The sequence below is a fragment of the Aotus nancymaae genome, unplaced genomic scaffold (assembly GCF_030222135.1).
Source record: "Aotus nancymaae isolate 86718 unplaced genomic scaffold, 86718_ANA_hifiasm-v0.15.2.pri h1tg000025l, whole genome shotgun sequence".
Lineage (NCBI taxonomy): Eukaryota > Metazoa > Chordata > Mammalia > Primates > Aotidae > Aotus > Aotus nancymaae.
Window position 1 is genome coordinate 21,688,584 of NW_026988438.1, and position 19,209 is coordinate 21,707,792.

The 19,209-nt window shown below is 37.3% G+C and overlaps 2 protein-coding genes across 15 annotated transcripts in view; both read right to left on the minus strand.

Annotated features, from left to right (window-relative positions):
• The window catches only part of ADAM22 (ADAM metallopeptidase domain 22), a 261,243-nt gene that overhangs the window by 38,088 nt on the left and 203,946 nt on the right, over window positions 1-19,209 (minus strand). For all 14 annotated transcript variants that reach the window (XM_064380425.1, XM_064380424.1, XM_064380421.1 and 11 more), the window contains 5 exons: window positions 15,390-15,470; window positions 13,188-13,238; window positions 12,903-12,966; window positions 11,249-11,354; window positions 8,563-8,682 (listed from right to left, as the gene is read on the minus strand). In XM_064380425.1, the coding sequence (XP_064236495.1) occupies window positions 8,563-8,682; window positions 11,249-11,354; window positions 12,903-12,966; window positions 13,188-13,238; window positions 15,390-15,470 (422 nt within the window). The remainder of the gene's footprint in view (window positions 1-8,562; window positions 8,683-11,248; window positions 11,355-12,902; window positions 12,967-13,187; window positions 13,239-15,389; window positions 15,471-19,209) is intronic.
• LOC135276519 (large ribosomal subunit protein uL30-like 1) lies at window positions 28-8,537 on the minus strand. The gene has a single exon (XM_064380427.1). The coding sequence runs from the start codon at window positions 6,411-6,413 to the stop codon at window positions 5,673-5,675; it is 741 nt and encodes a 246-aa protein (XP_064236497.1). The 5' UTR covers window positions 6,414-8,537; the 3' UTR covers window positions 28-5,672.

Here is a 19,209-nt window from a genome sequence, read left to right on the forward strand (position 1 = left end):
CTAAAAACAAATTGAGAGCAAAAAATGAGTCTATTAATTTACATTCTTTTTGAAAACATGCTCAAAAACTTAAAAGTAGGCAATATCGCTTCCTTTATTCTATCGATTATTTAATAAAAACTAGTAGCATAAGCCAGTTCAATCTCAGAGAAAGCCATTGAATCTTTTGATCTAATTCCTTTTGGAGAAATTGATATAGTTTAGGATTTAAACATAATTACTATAACTGGGTCCTGAATTAAAACAGCTTTATCATTTCACCTGGGCTACAAAAGTTAAATAAGGCATTAGTAGTATGTAATTTTATAAGTAGGTTTCAAGATTTGAAGTGTGTTTCAGACAAGGATGAGAATTGGTTTTGGTTTACCCAAAAAGATTGCATATGTAACAATTATATTTGAGAATGACTAAACTATTGTAGTGTCACTATTCAATATAGCAAACCTGCATATTATTTAAAAATGTTTTTAAAAACCACAGTAAGAATTGAAAATGGATATTCATAATTTATTCATATGGTGCCATATCATTGCTATTATAAAAGTCCCCATTCTTTTTTTTAACTTCTATTTTATGTTCAGGAGTACACGTGCAGGATTGTTATATAGGTAAACTCATGTCATGAGGGTTTGTTGTGCAGATTATTTCATCACCCAGCTACTAAGCCTAGTACTCAATAATTATTTTTTCTTACTCACTCCTCACCACATACCTCAAGTAGGCTCCAGTGTCTATTGCTCCCCTCTTTGTGTCCATGTGTTCTCAATATTTAGCTCCCACTTGTAAGTGAGAACATGTGGTATTTGATTTTCTGTTCCTGTGTTAGTTTGCTAAGGATGATGGCCTCCAGCTCCATCCATGTCCCTGTGAAGGACACCATCTTGTTCTTTTTTTAAGGCTGCATAATGTTCCATGGTGTATATATATGTTCCACATTTTCTTTATCCAATCTGCCACTGATGGGCATTTAGGTTGATTCCATGTCTTTGTGACTGTGAACAGTGCTGCAATGAACATACGTGTGTGTGTATCTTTATGATAGAATGATTTATATTCCTTTGAGTATATACCCAGTAACAGGATTGCTGGGCAGAATGGTATTTGTTTTTAGGTCTTTGAGGAATTGCCCTACTGCTTTCCACAATGATTAAACTAATTTATACTCCCACCAAAGGTGTGTAAATGTTCCCCTTTGCAACCTCAGCAGCATGTTATTTTTTGACTTTTTAATAATAACTATTCTGACTGGTATGAGACAGCATCTTATTGTGGTTTCTCTAATGATCAGTGATATTGACCTTTTTGTTCATATCCTTGTTGACCACATGGATGTCTTCTTTTGAAGTGTCTGTGCACGTCCTTTGCCCACTTTATAATGAGGTTGTTTTTTCTTGTAAAGTTAAGTTCCTTACAGATGCTAGCTAGACCTTTGTCAAATGCACAGTTTGCAAAATTTTTTTCCCATTCTGTAGGCTGTCTGTTTACCCTGATGATAGTTACTTTTGCTGTGCAGAAGCACTTTAATTAGATTCCATTTGTCAATTTTTGCTTTCTGTTGTGATTGCTTTAGGTGTCTTCATCATGAAATCTTTGACTACTCTTATGTGCAAAATAGTATTGCCTAGGTTGTCTTCCAGGGTTTTTCTAGTTTTGAGTTGTATTATTTAAGTCTTTCATCTATTTTGAATTGATTTTGGTGTACGGTGTAAGGAAGGGGTCCAGTTTCAATCCTCTGCATATGGCTAGCCAGTTATCCCAGCACTATTGAATAGGGAGTCCTTTCTGTATTACTTGTTTTTGTCAGCTTCATCGCAGATCAGCTGGTTAGAGGTGTGCTACTTTATTTCTGGGCTCTCTGTTCTGTTCCATTGGTCTACGTACCTGTTTTTGTGCCAGTACTGTGCTGTTTTGGTTACTGTAGCCCTGTAGAATAGTTTGAAGTTGAGTAACATGATGTCTCCAGCTTTTTAGTCCCTGTGAATTTTAAGAGTTTTTTTTTTTCTAGTTCTGTGAAGAATGTCGCTGATAATTTAATAGCAATAGCATTTAATCTGTAAATTGCTTTGGGCAGTATGAACATTTGAATAATATTGATTCTTCTGATTTACAAGCATAGAATGTTTTTCCATTTGTTTGTGGCATCTCTCATTCTTTGATTAGTGTTTTGTAATTGTCATTGCAGAGATTTTTCACTTCCTTGACTCCCTGTATTCCTAGGCATTTTATTATTTTTATGGCAATTGTGAATGGGATTGCATTTCTGATTTGGCTCTCAGCTTGGCTGCTGTGGGTATATGGGAATGCTAGTGATTTCTGTAAGCTGATTTTGTATCCTAAAACTTTGCTAAAGCTGTTTATCAGCTGAAAGAGCTTTTAGGTCGAGACTATGGGGTTTTCTAGATATAGAATCATGTCATCAGCAAAGAGCAAAAGTTTGACTTCCTCTCTTCCTATTTGGATGTCCTTTATTTCTTACTCTTGCCTAATTGCTCTGGCCAGGACTTCCAATACTACATTGAATAGGTGTGTGAGAGAGGACATCTTTGCCCTGTTAAGTTTTCAAGGAGAATGCTTCCAGCTTTTGTCCATTCAGTATAACGCTGGCTGTGGGTTTGTCACAGATAACTCTTATTTTGAGGTATGTTCCTTTAATACCTAGCTTATTGAGAGTTTTTAGCATGAAAGGATGTTGGATTTTATCAAAACCCTTTTTTGCATAATCATGTGATTTTTGTCTTTAGTTTTATTTATGTAATAAATCATATTTACTGATTTGCATATGTTGAACCAAACTTGGATCCCGGGAATAAAGTCTACTTGATTATGATGGACATGCTTTTTGATGTGCTACTCAATTTGGTTTGCAAGTGTTTTGTTGAGGATTTTTGAATCAATGTTCATCAAGAATACTGGGCTGAAATTTTCTTTTTTTGTTGTGTCTCTGCCAAGTTTTCATATGACGATGATACCGGCCTCATAGAATGAAATAGGGAGGAGTCCCTCAATTTTTTGGAATAGTTTCAGTAGGAATGGTACATCCTCTTGGTACATCTGATAGAATTTGGCTGTGAATCTGTTTTGGCCTTGGTCTTTTTTTGGTTGGTAGGCTATTTATTACTGATTCCATTTTGGAGCTTGTTATTGGTCTGTTCAGGAAATCAATTTCTTCCTGGTTCAGTCATGGGAGTCTGCAAGTGTCCAGGCATTTATCCATCTCTTCTAGGTTTTTTCTTTTTTTACTTTTTTCTTTTTTCTTTGAGATGGAGTTTTGCTCTTGTTGCCCAGGCTGGAGTGCAATGATACCATCTCGGCTCACCGCAACCTCCGCCTCCTGGGTTCAAGTGATTCTCCTGCCTCAGCCTCTTGAGTCACTGGGATTACAGGCATGTGCCACCATGCCTGGCTATTTTTGTATTTTTAGTAGAGACGGGGTTTCTCCATGTTGGTCAGGCTGGTCTCGAACTCCCAACCTCAAGTGATCCACGCACCTCAGCCTCCCAAAGTGCTGGGATTGATTACAGGCATGAACCACCACACCCAGCCTCTTTTAGGTTTTCTAGTTTGTGTGCCAGAGGTGTTCATAGTAGTATCTGACGATTATCTGTATTTCTGTGGGGTCAGTGGTAACATCTCCTTTGTCATTTCTGATTGTATTTATTTGGATCTTCTCTCTTTTCTTCATTAGTCTAGCTAATGGATTTTCTTATTAATTTTTTCAAAAAATAAACTCAGATTTGATCTTTTACTTGGCTTTTCACATCTCAGTCTCCTTCAGGTCAGCTCTGATTTTGGTTATTTCTTGTCTTCTGCTAGCTATGGGGTTGGTTTGTTCTTGCTTCTCTAGTTCTTTTAGTTGTGATGTTAGGTTGTTAATTGGAGATCTTTCTAACTTTTTGATGTGGGCATTTAGGGTATAAATTGACCTCTTAACACTAACTTAGCTTTGTCCCAGAGATCCTGGTATGTTATATCTTTCTTCTCATTAGTTTCAAAGAACTTCTTGATTTCTGCCTTAATTTCATTATTTACCCAAAAGTCATTTCAGGAGTAGGCTGCTTAATTTCTATGTATTGCATGGTTTTGAGAAATTTTTAGTCTTGATTGCTATTTTTATTGTGCTGTGGTCCAAGAGTAGGTTTGGTATGATTTCAGTTATCTTGCATTTGCTGAGGATTGTTTTATGTCCAATTGTGTGGACATATTTCATCTAATTTTAGAATATGGGCCATGTGACGATGAGAAGAATATATACTGTGTTGTTTTTAGGTGGAAAGTTCTATAGAGGTCTATCAGATCCATTTGGTCCAATATTGAGTTCAGGTACTGAATATCTTTGTTAATTTTCTGCCTTGATGATCTATCTAATACTAGCAGTGAAGTGTTAAAGCCTCCCACTGTGTTTGTGTGGGAGTTTAAGTCTCTTTGTAGGTCTTTAAGAACTTGCTTGATGAATCCGGGTGCCCTGTGTAGGGTGCATATATATTTAGGATAGTTACCTCTTCTTGCTGCATTGAACCCTCTACCATTACATAATGCCCTTCTTTGTCTTTTTATATCTTTGTTAGTTTGAAGTATGTTTTGTCTGAAATTAGGATTGCAACCTCTGTTTTTTTTTTTTTTTTTTCTGATTTCCATTTGCCTGGAAGATTTTCCCCCTTCCCTTCATTTTGAATCTATAGGTGTCAACTGCATATGAGATGGGTCTCTTGAAGATAGCATACCATGGGGTCTTGTTTTTATCCAGCTTGTCACTCTGCTGCCTTTTAAATGGGGCATTTAGCCCATTTACATTCAATCCCCATTCATTTCACTTATTTTTATCAAAATTACATATGGACACAGTTTAAATAATCAACAGATAAACCATTTTTTTTTCCTTTTTTTTTTTTTGCAGAGACAAGTAAACATTTATTTTTGTACCTTTCCTCCTATGTGTATTTCAAGTCTTTCTCACAAGGCCCCAGGAATCACCAGATTCAATTATGTCCCTGGGCTTGTCCACTGCTGCAGGAGTCTTAGGGAGCCTTGTACAAATGCTAGAGTTACTCAATTACCAACATTAAACCCTAGGATAAGAGATGCAGCAAAGCAGGACTCCTTCCTCCATGGAATGTGCTGATTTCAGACGAGGCAGCAGCCAATGTAGAAAACGCTGGAATTTTTCCATGGAACTGGATTGTGATGAGAGGTGCTTGCCATGAACATAAGCTACTGTTTTTTTCTTTTCTTTTTTCTTTTGAGACAATTTCGCTCGTTGCCTAGGCTAGAGTGCAATGGTGTGATCTCGGCTCACCGCAACCTCTGCCTCCCAGGTTCAAGCGATTCTCCTGCCTCAGCCTCCCGAGTAGCTGGGATTATAGGTATGGGCCATCATGCCCTGCTAATTTTTGTATTTTCAGTAGAGTCAGGGTTTCATCATGTTGGTCAGGCTGGTCTCGAACTCCCGACCTTAGGTGATCTGCCCTCTTCAGCCTCCCAAAGTACTGGGATTACAGGCATGAGCCACCGCACGCCTGGCCAGCTACTGTCTTTTCTTTGACCCCTCCTTTCCAGTTTTAAAAGATAAAGCAGGAAATAATCTTCTCTGAAGATACTTGATACAAATTCTCCAAACCCAAAAACACATGCTTCCACTTTGTTGATAAAAATTTATTGCAGTTTGGCACCTGGTTCTAGTTCAGCTGGCAGATGAGCTGATTGATGCGTTCACCCCGATAGCCAGGTGTGCCCATCTCCTTGAGGAAGCCCACTCTATTTTTGGTAGCATGACGGGCCACTGAGAGGTGGAAAGGGCGCAAGAACCATGAGATCTCCTGGAAATGCTTCCCCGGGAAGGCAATTTCATGAATGAGGTCTTCCAAGCAAATGACACCAAACTTCCCCAGGTGCTCCTCAATCACAGTGTTGTCTGTCAGAGGGATGGTCTTATTCTTGACCCTGGCTTGTCCATGTTTCAAAATGAGTTCCCGGACAGACTTCAGATTTGGAAATCCCCAGGTCACATAAGGTTCCACTATGAGCAGCATTTTTAGGTTCTGGGGAGTGACTTTTACAAAGACACCACTAAAAATTTTCTTCAGGCGAAGTCTTGCAATGGTTCTCTGCACCAGTAAACTCACACCATCAATCCTTTCAATGCATACGACAAAGGCCAAAGAATGTTTATCTGGCAATTCCAAGACGTGAGGCTTCACTTCTAGTCGTCTGACACACACCTTGTCACGCATCTGCCGCCAGGAATCATGTAGGAATGATTCCAATCGCTTAAACCTGGGCCCTTTTCCTTTCCTCTGCTCCTTCTTTGCCAAAAGTGCCTGCTTTGCCTGAGTGGCTTTGAGGGCTTGATAAGCCTTCCTCTTTTTCAGGAGATTTTCTGGAACCAAAGGGATTTTTCTTTGCTCTTGCTCCGCCATCTTTCCGGTGTACCAGATAAACCATTTTTAAACACAATAAAGCAGTTCTCTGCCTCTCTAGATATTCTTCCAGATACTCCTCCTGAGAGAAAACCGCCTTCTATTCTTAATTCATTCTTCTGTTACTTATGAAAGTCTCCTGGAGTTTCTGGCCTGCTCTTATCTGTTCTGATTGTGCCGGTTTCATAGCAACGCAAATCATGAGCGGTTTCGTAGCAATGTAAATCTTGACTTTCATCTCACTATCAACTTGGGGACTGCCCTGTCTCTTCTTGCGGTATCTTGTTTCCTATATTCCCTGTCTTTTTCTTTCTTGATTTACTTTGTTTTAGTGGAGTGCAATTTCCAGTACCTTCCTGAGAAATCTGGAGCATAACTAAACAGGTCTTTATTTTCTACCCTCACACTTGATTGATATTTTGCCAGAGTACAAATTCTAGTTTGTAAATAATTTTCTCTATTGTCTTCTGACTCCCAGGGCTCCTGTTACTAAATCCTAAACCATTTTAATTCTTAAGTCTGATTTTTTTTCTCCTCTCTGGAAACTTTTAGAATTCTTTGCTTTGTCCTAAGGTTCTAAAATTTCATAATGATATGTTTAGATGTACCTCTAATTTCACTCATTGTATTCAGCACTTGGAGAGCCTGTTAATATGGAAACTCCAGTCCTTTATTTCTAGGCCATTCTCTTGATTTATTCATTGAAAATTTCCTCCTTGCTGTTTCCTCTGTCTAATATGTTAAGATTTTCTTTTCCATTAATATATTCCATTTGTTTTCCTTTTTTTTTTGAGACGGAGTTTCGCTCTTGTTACCCAGGCTGGAGTGCAATGGCGCGATCTCGGCTCACTGCAACTTCCGCCTCCTGGGTTCAGGCAATTCTCCTGCCTCAGCCTCCTGAGTAGCTGGGATTACAGGCATGCGCCACCATGCCCAGCTAATTTTTTTGTATTTTTAGTAGGATTTCACCATGTTGACCAGGATGGTCTCGATTTCTTGACCTCATGATCCACCCACCTCGGCCTCCCAAAGTGCTGGGATTACAGGCGTGAGCCACCGCGCCCGGCTGTTTTCCTTTTTTAATTTACTTTCTGGAATTTCAACCACTATGTATTTTCTTTCTGAATGTTCTCTGTTTTTTTTTTTAAAAAAACAGCACCCTATTTTCTTGTTTCATTATAGAAGTCTTATCTCTCATAAGTATTGATAAGTGGTTTTATTTTTTTCCTCTTCATTGTCTCACTGTTTTTGTCTCCTTTTTTTCATGTTACAGACTTTTCTTCACATCTCTGATAACCTACATATATTTGAGTTAGGAGGCCAAATAGATGACTGGAAATTGGTACTATTAAGGTTGGACTACTTCCATACAACATTGATATACATACTGCTTGCTGTCCTCCAGTTTAGAAACTTCCTCTTTTATACTCTATAGAGTATAAATTTCCAGTCTTCCATGGGAGGGAAATTCCCAGTTTAGCTGAGATGGGGGAAGTAATCTAAGTATCTAACTGCTTTCATCTATTTTCTGTATTTCAGCCCCTTTCCTCCACGCCTTCCCTCCCTCTTCCTAAAGTAGCTGATGCTGCCAATTTCTGAGCCTGTGGGGAAGTAAGAGCATATCTTGGATTCATTCTCAGTTTTCCTAATTACTGACTTAGAAATTCAGCTTTCTCAGCTTCGACAAGTCATGTGCCACACATCCATTTGCTTTATACAGAACAAAATATTGTTGCTATTGTCTCTTCTCTCTTTCTATGCCTCCCTGTGGATATATAAACTTTTTAAAAATATCAATTTGGTATCATTTTAGTGGGATTTCATAAGGGAGCAAAAGTAGATGCATATATTTAATATGTTGATTTTACCCAGAGTCCTCATTTTTCTTAATAAGAATTAAATGGAAACCAAACTCTAAGACTTTACTGACCAATCTAAGCCTAACTCTAGTAATCACATAACATTCTTCATTCAACTATTTTTTTGTCTTCTTTTTATCTCTTCTCTGTCAGGATTTACTCAATCACCTCTATGAACTAGATTATATTTTGACCTACTAACATACATGAATTGAAAACAGAAGGAATCCTAAACTGCATTCCTGAGAAATAAGACGACTCAGGTTCTTACAGAATGGTTAGATGATTACCTGCAGTTTAATGTTCTTCCTTGCTGCACAACTAAAGTAGATGTGATTTCACCATCGAGTTCTCCAAGCCTTGGGATATTACCAATATTGGTACACAAAAGGTAACCACAAAGCACATCCCTGTGTCAAAACATTACCAATTACTTCTTTTCCCAAAGATACAGCAAACCATGTACAGTTAGAATGATAATCTTCTCTCATTCTAGCATTTCATTTTCATCAAGTACATTATCTACTCATATGCCAAGCAAAATAAAATAAGTCCAAATTAGTGTGCCACCTGCTCTAAAAGTGTCTTCTCTGAAACTCGTATTGGTGCACCAAAACCCCAATTGTTTTCTAGCTTTTTCTTTACTGTCTGTCAGTTCAAGTATTTAAAGAATCGATCAAATAGGCTTCTTTTATATTGACACCTCTCTTCCCCTAAGACAACAGTGGATATAGTAATCTATTTTTTCTTCTTCTTCTTGTTTTCCCCCTAGAGTCAGGGTCTTACTCTGTTGTTTAGGTCAGGTTGGAGTGTAGTAGTGTGATCATGGCTCACTGCAGCCTCAAACTCCTGAGTTCAAGTGATTCTCCTGCCTTGGCCTCCCAGATAGCTGGGATCACAGGTGTATGCTACCATACCCAACCAACTTTTAAATTTTTCACAGAGACAGAGTCTCACTATGTTGCCCAGGCTGGTCTTGAATTTCTGACCCCAAGCAGGAACCTCCCTCCTCAACCTCCCAAAGCACTGGGGTTACAGGCATGAGACACTGTGCTCAGCCAATTTTTTTTAAAAAAAATGGTAACTGAATATTTGTATGAGCATTCGTTTGGAATACAGATTTTTTTTTCAACCTGTTGCCCTAGAATTAAAGAAGAAACTATAGACTGCATATATTTTATAGATTGTCAACTACAAAGGCTCATTATTCTTTCTTCAATATATTTTACTATTTCCCCAACTACTACATATGATACTAATTTAACTTATAAAATATCTTTACTGGTGTTAATACAAAATTACATATTATTTATATCCAACACATTTTAATTATTAGTAGAGATAACAATAAACATATTTTTAAATATCTTGTGAAGATTAATTAGTAAGCCCGAAAGATTATATATGAAAATATCAGACTTTATCAGATGGAGAAAAAAGAAAAATTAGAACCTATATTTTTCACTAACATAGAAAAGAATGTATTACTTTTTTCTTTAAAAATGCTTTTTAAAATTATGTCATCATTGTACTATATCTATCATAAACAAAAATGGTTTCCCAACAGAGATATTCATTCAAAATTTTCTGAATGTCATTTATGTATATAAACATAAGTAATTTAGCATATATAAAGAAAATTCAGTATTATTTTTATCCACAAGAAAATTATATTCTAGATGAGATGATATATCACACACATAAACAACATAAAACAAAATCAGGGCCAAATAAATACAAAGGGCTGTGGGAGTTCACAGAAGTCAGAGATGATTTATTTCTAGAGTAAATCAGAAAGGAATTTATATAAAGTGTTTTCTTAGCTGGGCTTTGAAGAATAGATATATTTTTGGCTGGTGATGGTATGAGTTAAAGGGTGTTTCTGGAGAAATAAATAGCATAAATGTAGACATGGAGGTACACATATTAGGAATGGTAAGGTTTGCTGGATTTGTAACAATATAAATGAAATAACAAAAAGTATAGGTTGGGGAAAATTGTGGAATAGGTACAGTGTCAAGCTAAGGTTCCATTTAATTTGTTAACAAGACTATGACATTCAGCAAAGTGGTGAAGGGAGAGTTTTGAAATCATACTCTCCAAATTCTAATTCTACTTATTATTACGTCCCATATACATGACTCTGGGCAAATTAACTGTGTCTCAGTTTCCTCCTCCATAAAATGGGAGGACTTCCATAAAGATTAAAAGGCATAGCTTATATAAAGTGTGATACAGTGCTTAGCACACAGTGTTCACTCAATCAATGCTGGGTACTATTCTCACTATTAATTAGCCATGTGGAAGCAGTGAAATTTCAACAAAGAATTGACAGTAAAAAAAGATCCAAAAGATTATTCTGATAGTAGTACACTAGGGAATCCTGGCACAGAAGACTGTTAAGAGAATTCTGTAATAGTTGAAGGATTAATATAGGTCTTAGTTCAGGTAATGGCAACAGGCATGTAAATGAATACATGAATTAAAGACAAATGGTGGCAAAGCAAAGGGAAGAATGGACTTAATTTGGCATTGGGACAACGTGTAGAGGGAAGGTAGTGTGTCAAGGATCACTTTAAGGCTTCTAGACAGAAGGACAGTGAAATATTGAGACCTTTGTCAAAAAAAAAAAGGGTGGTTTGGGAAAGTTAGAGCCAGTTAATTCAATTCAGTAGCACTGAGAACATATGCTGGTGGCTTTATGTTCTGTTGTTTTTGAGATGCTGAAAGGTGTCTTCTAGGTAAGAAAATCCTGAGGTAGCTGCAAGTGTGACCTGGGCCTTAGGAGAGAGGTAAGCACACATGTCAAGATCTGGAAGCCCTCTGCATACGTGATGCTGCAAAACTGAAAAGAGATGAGGTTAAGGAGGAAAGAGCACACTTTGTATGATGCACAAAACAAACTTCCCAGTCACTCAAAAAAGTATACTTGTAATTGACCAAGGGATGAATTCCGGGCTGACTTCTCCACCTCACCGTTTGTTGCACTGTATCCATGTGTCTTTATCTTTCCCACAGTTACCCTTCTCTGTTCCTTCAATATTCAGTTTCTCATAGCAGTATTTGTCCGATGCTGTCACCTCTGAGGCAGAAAAAATTTGTTCAGTGAGGGAAGTAACATTTGACTGCTCAAAATCTTTGCAAAAAAGGAAAAGTGTAATATAAGGACTCTTCATCACCAGTGTTATCAATTCCAAAAATGTTACCAATGGTTCACAACTGTACCATGGATTGTAGATATCCATGACTGAAATACATTCTCATTAAAGCTCATTTGAAATTCAGAAAACAAATATATTCAGATTTCTGTTGGGTTTCAGGCTGCAGGCTACAAAAACAAACACTCCTTAGAATTCGTCCAATAATTAGGGGAGGGCAATACAAAATAGTTCCTTGAATATATTCTCCATTCTTTAATCTCAATACTAAATATAATACATGAATTTCTCACTCAGCATATTTTATTAATCATAAAGACAAGTTTATTTAGATAGTTATATCCTATAATTAGATTCAAGAAACAGTGGTATAATTTTTACCTGCTCACCACTTCTTAGCAGCTATCAAAAGCAATTTTACTTTGCGTTAAGACAAACTTGAATTCATGCTAAGTCTCTGAAAGTCAAATAACATTTTAAGGTATGTCAGTATCTTGTTCAGGCTTTTATCTCTTCTAAAGCCAGGGATGGTTGATAGAGTAATCTAAGAATTAGGACAAAATTCAAGCTAATCAAAGAATAATTGTTTGTATATATTTTTTAAAAAAAACAACTAGTTACGTTGGTAGTTTCTTTTCCTACTTCTTGTTGTCAGCTACTCTTTTTGTTCAAGTGGATAGAACAAAAAATGGTATCTTTTTTCGGAGTACAAACCTGCCTGACTAAATGTTTTCCCATCCCAATGTTTCCAATTGCTTAAAGAGAGCATACACTTCCCCTCCTAAAAGGATTGTGGCACCTACTTATGACAATTAAGAATTATCGTTATTTTGTATCCTGAAACAGTTTACAGTTACAAATTGTATCCTGAATCAGTTTAAAACAAAAACTGCTCCAAAAGTTTGGGCTAGTAATACTTCTAGACAACAATATATTAAATATACATTTAAATAGAGTATAATTTAAATATAAATGTTATATATTTTCCTTTGAAAATCTGACAGACTTTAAAGCCTAAAACATTAACATTTCTTTCTGATACAGCAAAGCCACCTTAGCAGAAATGCGGCTGTTCTAAATCAAGGATGTCCTGTCCAGGGTCCATGTCCATCCCATATGGTTCCGTAGTTTTGGCTTCAGGGAACTCAGCTGAGAAGAGTATACATGGAGCTGAAATCCAGGTCTGCTCTATTCTCCAAGCCGTGCACCCTGGCATGGGCTTCATCTGCCCAGCAGCAAAGGCACTTTCTGTCTCGTCTACAGGCACTGCCAACTAACCAAAATGTGCTGGGCTGTCTTCTCAAAGTGGTAGCTTACTCTAATTTCCAGAAACATCCCCCTGCTAAGACCTGCAGTAGCTTTGAGAATCCCCCAGTCATAAAGTGGTCAAAAATTTACTTTCAGCACACTTGTCCTTGAGAAGTCTGCCTGATATCATACTTTAACATAATCAAGCCACACTATTTACTTACTTTGCCCCCAGATGTATTTGCATTGTCTATCCCTGGTTTTACATCTTCCTCCAAAGCAAATTCCCTAAAATGGAAAAGCAAATACCCATTAGCAATGCAATGTCTGCTTACCTCAGATAACTGAAAAAGAAACTATGATCTGGAAAAATAATAGATGAATAGTAGACCTTTTATCTTCAGAATTGATTACAAACATTTAAACTGATCTTCCTATTTTTACAAGATTTCAGAATTTCTTTTATGCTGGTACACATAAAAAATTTAGGTAAAAATGAAGTGACCTACCTGAACACCATCACATGAATATCCATCCATTTTATGAATATTAGGGGCACACTAGGAAAAAGAGAACAAACAATTAATCAAATATAGTGCAAAATAAATGGATGAGCTAATCCCTTTCATGTTTTCACTTTTAAAAACACATTTGATAATATCGCTAGTACCTCATACCATCTAAAAATAAGATGCAAAGGAGGTTAAGACAAAGCAAGTGTATGTCCCTGAAGTCCGGGTATTTGGTTAAGAAAAAAAAAAATTAAAGAACTGACTACTATACACTCAATTAATGATATATTCAAAAGTATCTTGATTCATACAGATATACTATAAGAAACAGGACAAAACAAAAGCAAAGAGCAGGTCCGCATAGATGGAGTAACAGCTACAGTGTAAAGAGCAGGTCTGCACAGATGGAGTAACAGCTACAGTTAAAAGAGCAGGTCCGCACAGACGGAGTAACAGCTACAGCGTCAAGAGCAGGTCCGCACAGACGGGGTAACAGCTACAGCGTAAAGAGCAGGGCCGCACAGATGGGGTAACAGCTACAGCGTAAAGAGCAGGTCCACACAGACGGGGTAACAGCTACAGCGTAAAGAGCAGGGCCGCACAGACGGGGTAACAGCTACAGCGTAAAGAGCAGGTCCGCACAGACGAGAAATAGCTACAGCGTAAAGAGTAGGTCCACATAGAGGGAGCAATAGCTACAGTATAAAGAGCAGGTCCGCATAGATGGAGTAATAGCTACAGTTTCCTTTCTTTTGCCATGAGAAGAAACATAGCCCTTATACTTAAAATAACGGCTTTCAAGCCAAAGTCTACTTTAAGAATGTCAGAAAAGAACACACTTTATAATCCTTTTTTGCAGCAATTATAAAAAATTATAAGGCACCATGAATGAGTATAAACAGAGAGCAAATCGTGCAGTTGTGTTGCCTCTTTGTCTTCCGGTGATACCATGTGCCATCTTGCAAAAATGGAATATCAAGAAAGGAAACTGGCCAATAGAGCTGGAAGTGCAGCAAAGAAAACTGATGACAACAGAAGTCAAATGCAAATTGAACTTATAAATGGACTTATAGAAAAAAATAGCTGACTGTGGGAATGTTGATACTCCTGTTCAAGAGCCTCTAGACATGCAGCACTCCAGAGGAACTTGGTGAAGGAGGACTTAATGACATTGGTGAATAAGGTGACTATGACATATAGGTGACAATGGCCCTGAGTGGGTAATGCCAGCAAGAAACTTCACATTCATATCTTCACATCTCTCGGGGTATCTCATGACATTGAAAGCACAAAGAATAAAATGTTGAAAGCTGATCCAAACCAGAAAGGAGTGTGACAGCTCAACAAGGCACAGAAAAGATGCTCACTCTCTATCATAAAGCTTGTAAGAAGAAGGCAAACTCTATTCAAACTACCCTGGTAAGTTTTTTACAAAGGAAACAAATCCTTTCATTCTCAATGTTTCTCTTTTAATGTACAGTATGCTAAATGAATATTATTCTTTCACCTCCCTATGCATTTAAAACCAACAGTAAGAGAGATTTTAATAATTTGACAGCATTTTTTGAAGATTGTAAAACAACTGCAATATTTTTCTGATTATTAAAACAATTTTTAATGTCATTTTTATGGTTTGGCACTACCCTTCAAAGTGAGGACTGCCTGTAGGTACACTGACCATTTTGAAATCTGTGAACCCCCAGAAAAGTTTATTCAATTTATCTAGCTTGTCTATTTATAACTAAGTGCTATAAAATTCAAAAGCAGCTATTAATGGCGATGCAAGCTGTGTCAGAGAGGAGTCAAGAGAAAGAAACTGATCCTCTCTAAGAATACAATGTGCTTGTGGGTCCTTGCCTCTGCTGACTCCCGTTTCAATTAGCTGAAGAGAAAGAATTTTTTTTGTTTCTTCTTTTACTAAGTAAATGAAAAGAAAATGCCTACTTTATACAAAAACAAAATAGTTAAGGCATGCATGCAGTCTGAGGTTAGTTCAACATTAAGACAAAAATTATATTCAACATCTGTTCAAGCTTCAATCACTGAAACTGAAATTCCTAAAAAAGCGGAAAGACAGTAAGAAGTAACGTGAAAGAGACATGAGCATCTTGTTCATTTACATTTCTCTTTGAGGGACAGTGTGCTAAGGGTACCTCCACTTTTTCCCATAGGGTTTAAAGTAGTTATTTTGTAAATTACCTGGCTTGAGTTTCCTGAGCATGTTTCACGAATATCACAATCATTTACTGCTTCTCGGCACACAGTGCCCATAGGCTGAAACTAAAATGAACAAAAATCAATGTGCGAAACTGTAAAAAAGAAAACAAGGCATCTTACAACATCATCTAAAAAAAGCAAAATGAAAATTGTTTGGCTAGAAATACCTTAAACTATTCTAACATGGTTATCTGTGAAAACCACAGTTACTATAAAAAATTTTTAATAGTTTTAAGAAACAGTTTCTTGTGTTGATGAAATTTCCATAGTCATGACACATAAGCCTTATATTATACTGCTAAATTCCACAAGACAAACCAGTTAGTCCAGGTTCTAGTAATTTTTCTGTACACATAGCTTTTGAATTTACCCTTTATCCTTCATTCTCACTGACACTTTTATCACATGATTCTTTTTTTGCCTTATCTACCAAGAATTTAAAAATTACATTTCAGGTTGAATAATAAAAATTAGATTTTCTGGCAAAGCTATTTCCTCCCATGCTGCTTCTTCCCTTCTCTCCTGTCTTATTTTTACATGGATTCAGATCTTGGTCTTTTATTCTTTTCTAGTGTTTCTATTATTAATGCCTGTGTATAGGCACTTTTGTTTTTCTGTTTTCCATCACCTCAAATACTTCTTGCAAGTGTGAGAACTGTATAAATAAATTTTTAACTTCATTAGGTTAAAAATGTGAATTACAAGAGTACTCATTAAAACAAAACAGACCAGAGATACATAGCTAAAGTACTTCCCTTCCCTCCTCAATCCCTTTTTCCCTCTCCAAAATGATAGCATTCAGGGCTGGATCCTTACATGGTTTGTCTCTGCTCACACAAAAGTACATGTTATTCTGTTTCCCCCACTTTCTAGATAAGCTTTATCTTCTCTAGCTGCTCAGAACCCTACAGGCACTTGAGTCTCTCGCTGTTCCTAGAACATACACTACCCACATAAACTCCAATCTGGATTTCAGCAAGTATTTTTTTCAGAAGATCCAAACAAAATATGTATTCATTCATCCATTCATAAAGTATTTAATAATGTGCAAAGCACTGTTCTAACCACTGGGAACTCAATGGAGAACAAATCCCAAGAACCCTGCTCATAAGGAACTTGCATCTTAATGTGGATTAAAAATAAAGAGATAAAAAAGTTTAATTTCACATGTTTCTCTTCTTTCCTGGGACTGAGGGAAGCCACCATTTTAGAATATCTAGGGTAGAAATATGAGCAAATTTGGGGCAGTTTAGAGGAGCGCAAAATGTTCAAGAATTTCCAGGGAACTTCTAAAAGAAAGAATAGTGAGCAGGGATTTGCACTAAGTACTAGGATACAGCAGTAAATAAATCAACCAAAATCCTTGCCCTACTGGAACTTGTATTATAATGGAAAAAGAAAAGTAATAAACAAGTAAACAAGCACTCTTTAACAGCAGTGGTCTGCAAACTGTGGCCCAAGGGTCAAACTTCAGTGGTTGCCTATCTTTATAAATAAAGTTTTACTGAAAACATAGCTATGCCCCATTTGTTTCTGTATTTTCAATGGCTTCTTTCAAAGGCAGAGCTGAGCTGCAACAGAGACTTTATGATCCACAAAGCCTAAACTATTTACTATCTGGCTCTTTATAGAAAAAGTATGCCAATGTTGGCTCATAGATACACTATTATAAATACATGTAGAAAAAAATAGAGATACACATGGTTTCTTATCTTTTTCTTCTATTCTCCCTCCTCCATTCACTGTCCTGCCTCTGGCTGCCATAGGAGTCTGGAGTGGCAGGCAAGAGTTGGGGAGGATGGTAGAGAGAGTGGCAAAAAGGATCTCTCTCGAGTCTTGACTGGTACAGCTATAACTGTACAAATGGCAGTCATGCCATTTTATTTTATGTATTTTAATTGTATTATTTTCTATTTGTTCCTTGAAATGATTATATCACAGGAAGCCTAATTATATAAGTCAAAGGGAAACAGTGCAATTAAATAAATTTTATAGATGGGTAGACTTAAAACATTGAGGATTAAGATAAATGATTCAGGATCTCATGTTGTTGCAGTGGAAAAACGCTGACAGAATAAACAGGAGTGGTAGCCAAAATCAAAGAATGTCTTTCACATTTGGTTTAATCTTCTTTTTTACAGAGTGCTTTCAGAGATCTCTGCCAGCACCTGCTTGTCTTAAAAAGCTGCCAGGAGACACAGTGGCAGAGTGGAAACAACAGAAGCTGCTGCCAGCAGATCTGGGGTGTAACTGTACATCTATTCCTTTCTGGCTGAGTGAGCCTGTATAGGTTATTTAACTTCCTTGAGACTGAGATTGCTTAATTGCAAAAATCAGGATAATAATGCCTACCCCAAAAGTGTGCTTGTGAGCATTATCTCAACCAGGGGTGATTTTATCTCCAAGGGAACATTTGGGAGTGTATGGAGCTATTTTTGGCTGTCCCACCTAGGAGGGGTGCTGCTAGCACCTAATGGGTGGAATGCAGGGATACTGCTAAATATCCTACAATGCACAAGACACTCCCTTACAACAAAGGATTATCCAGCCAAAAATAGTGCCACAGTTGAGAAATTCAGATACAAGATGATACAAAAGTACATAATCTCTGGCACACAGTAGATACTTACTATGATAGTTTCATATCCCATCCTCCTTTAACTCATTAGACTAAAGTTCCTCAATCAGCAGATTATCACTAAGAGAGTGCTGTGCATATTTATTCACTCACTGAACAAATATTTACTGAGAATGTATACCAATTACTGTCTAAGTGCCTGGCTCTGCTCCACGAAATGTGCAAGAGTAAAGTGAGAGACAGGTATTAAACCTCAGATATAATGTAGACTATTATACCAGATTTTACATGAGAAAACAAGAGTCAGATTTCTTTAGGGGAAGTAAGCCTCAAATTACTGTTAGTCTTGATGTAAAGGCTTAAATATTTGGGTATAGGTATGAGGATGCTGCTGAGAGGATGAAAACATCAAGCGTGTAAAGATGCATTCTAAACTTGCAGCAATGATAATATATTCAAGGTATTATCAAGTCTCAAAGTACTGCCTTGCTCCCTCAGCAGTTAATGCAAGAGACACACCAAGTTGAGCAACCAGAAAAGATCTATTGAAACTCTCCTTGGCTTCACCAAGAAAACTAAATATCATTTAAACATTAGTAACACCTGGTTTCATTTAATGTGCATGCTCCACAGGAAGTATGGAAAGGACAGCCTCTGAAGATTAACAGGGTTCACAACCTAGTTCTCCAACTTCCTTGGTGTAAGACCTTTGGCAAACTACTTTTTTTTTTTTTTTTTTTTTTGAGACGGAGTTTTGCTCTTGTTACCCAGGCTGGAGTGCAATGGCGTGATCTCGGCTCACCGCAACCTCCGCCTCCTGGGTTCAGGCAATTCTCCTGCCTGAGCCTCCGAGTAGCTGGGATTACAGGCACGCACCACCGTGCCCAGCTAATTTTTTGTATTTTTAGTAGAGACGGGGTTACACCATGTTGACCAGGATGGTCTCGATCTCTTGACCTCGTGATCCACCCGCCTCGGCCTCCCAAAGTGCTGGGATTACAGGCGTGAGCCACCGTGCCCGGCTCCGCAAACTACTTAACCACTACTAGTCTTAGTATTTTCATCTGTTATTTGGGAATGATGATAAGAAACTACACCTCACAAGATTTTGTGGGGACCCTGTAAAGCACCTGGCACATAGTCATTTAATATGTAATAGAGACTATTTTTGTTATTAGATTATATTTACCTAGCCTTAAGGATTTAATCAAGTAAATCCTTTTT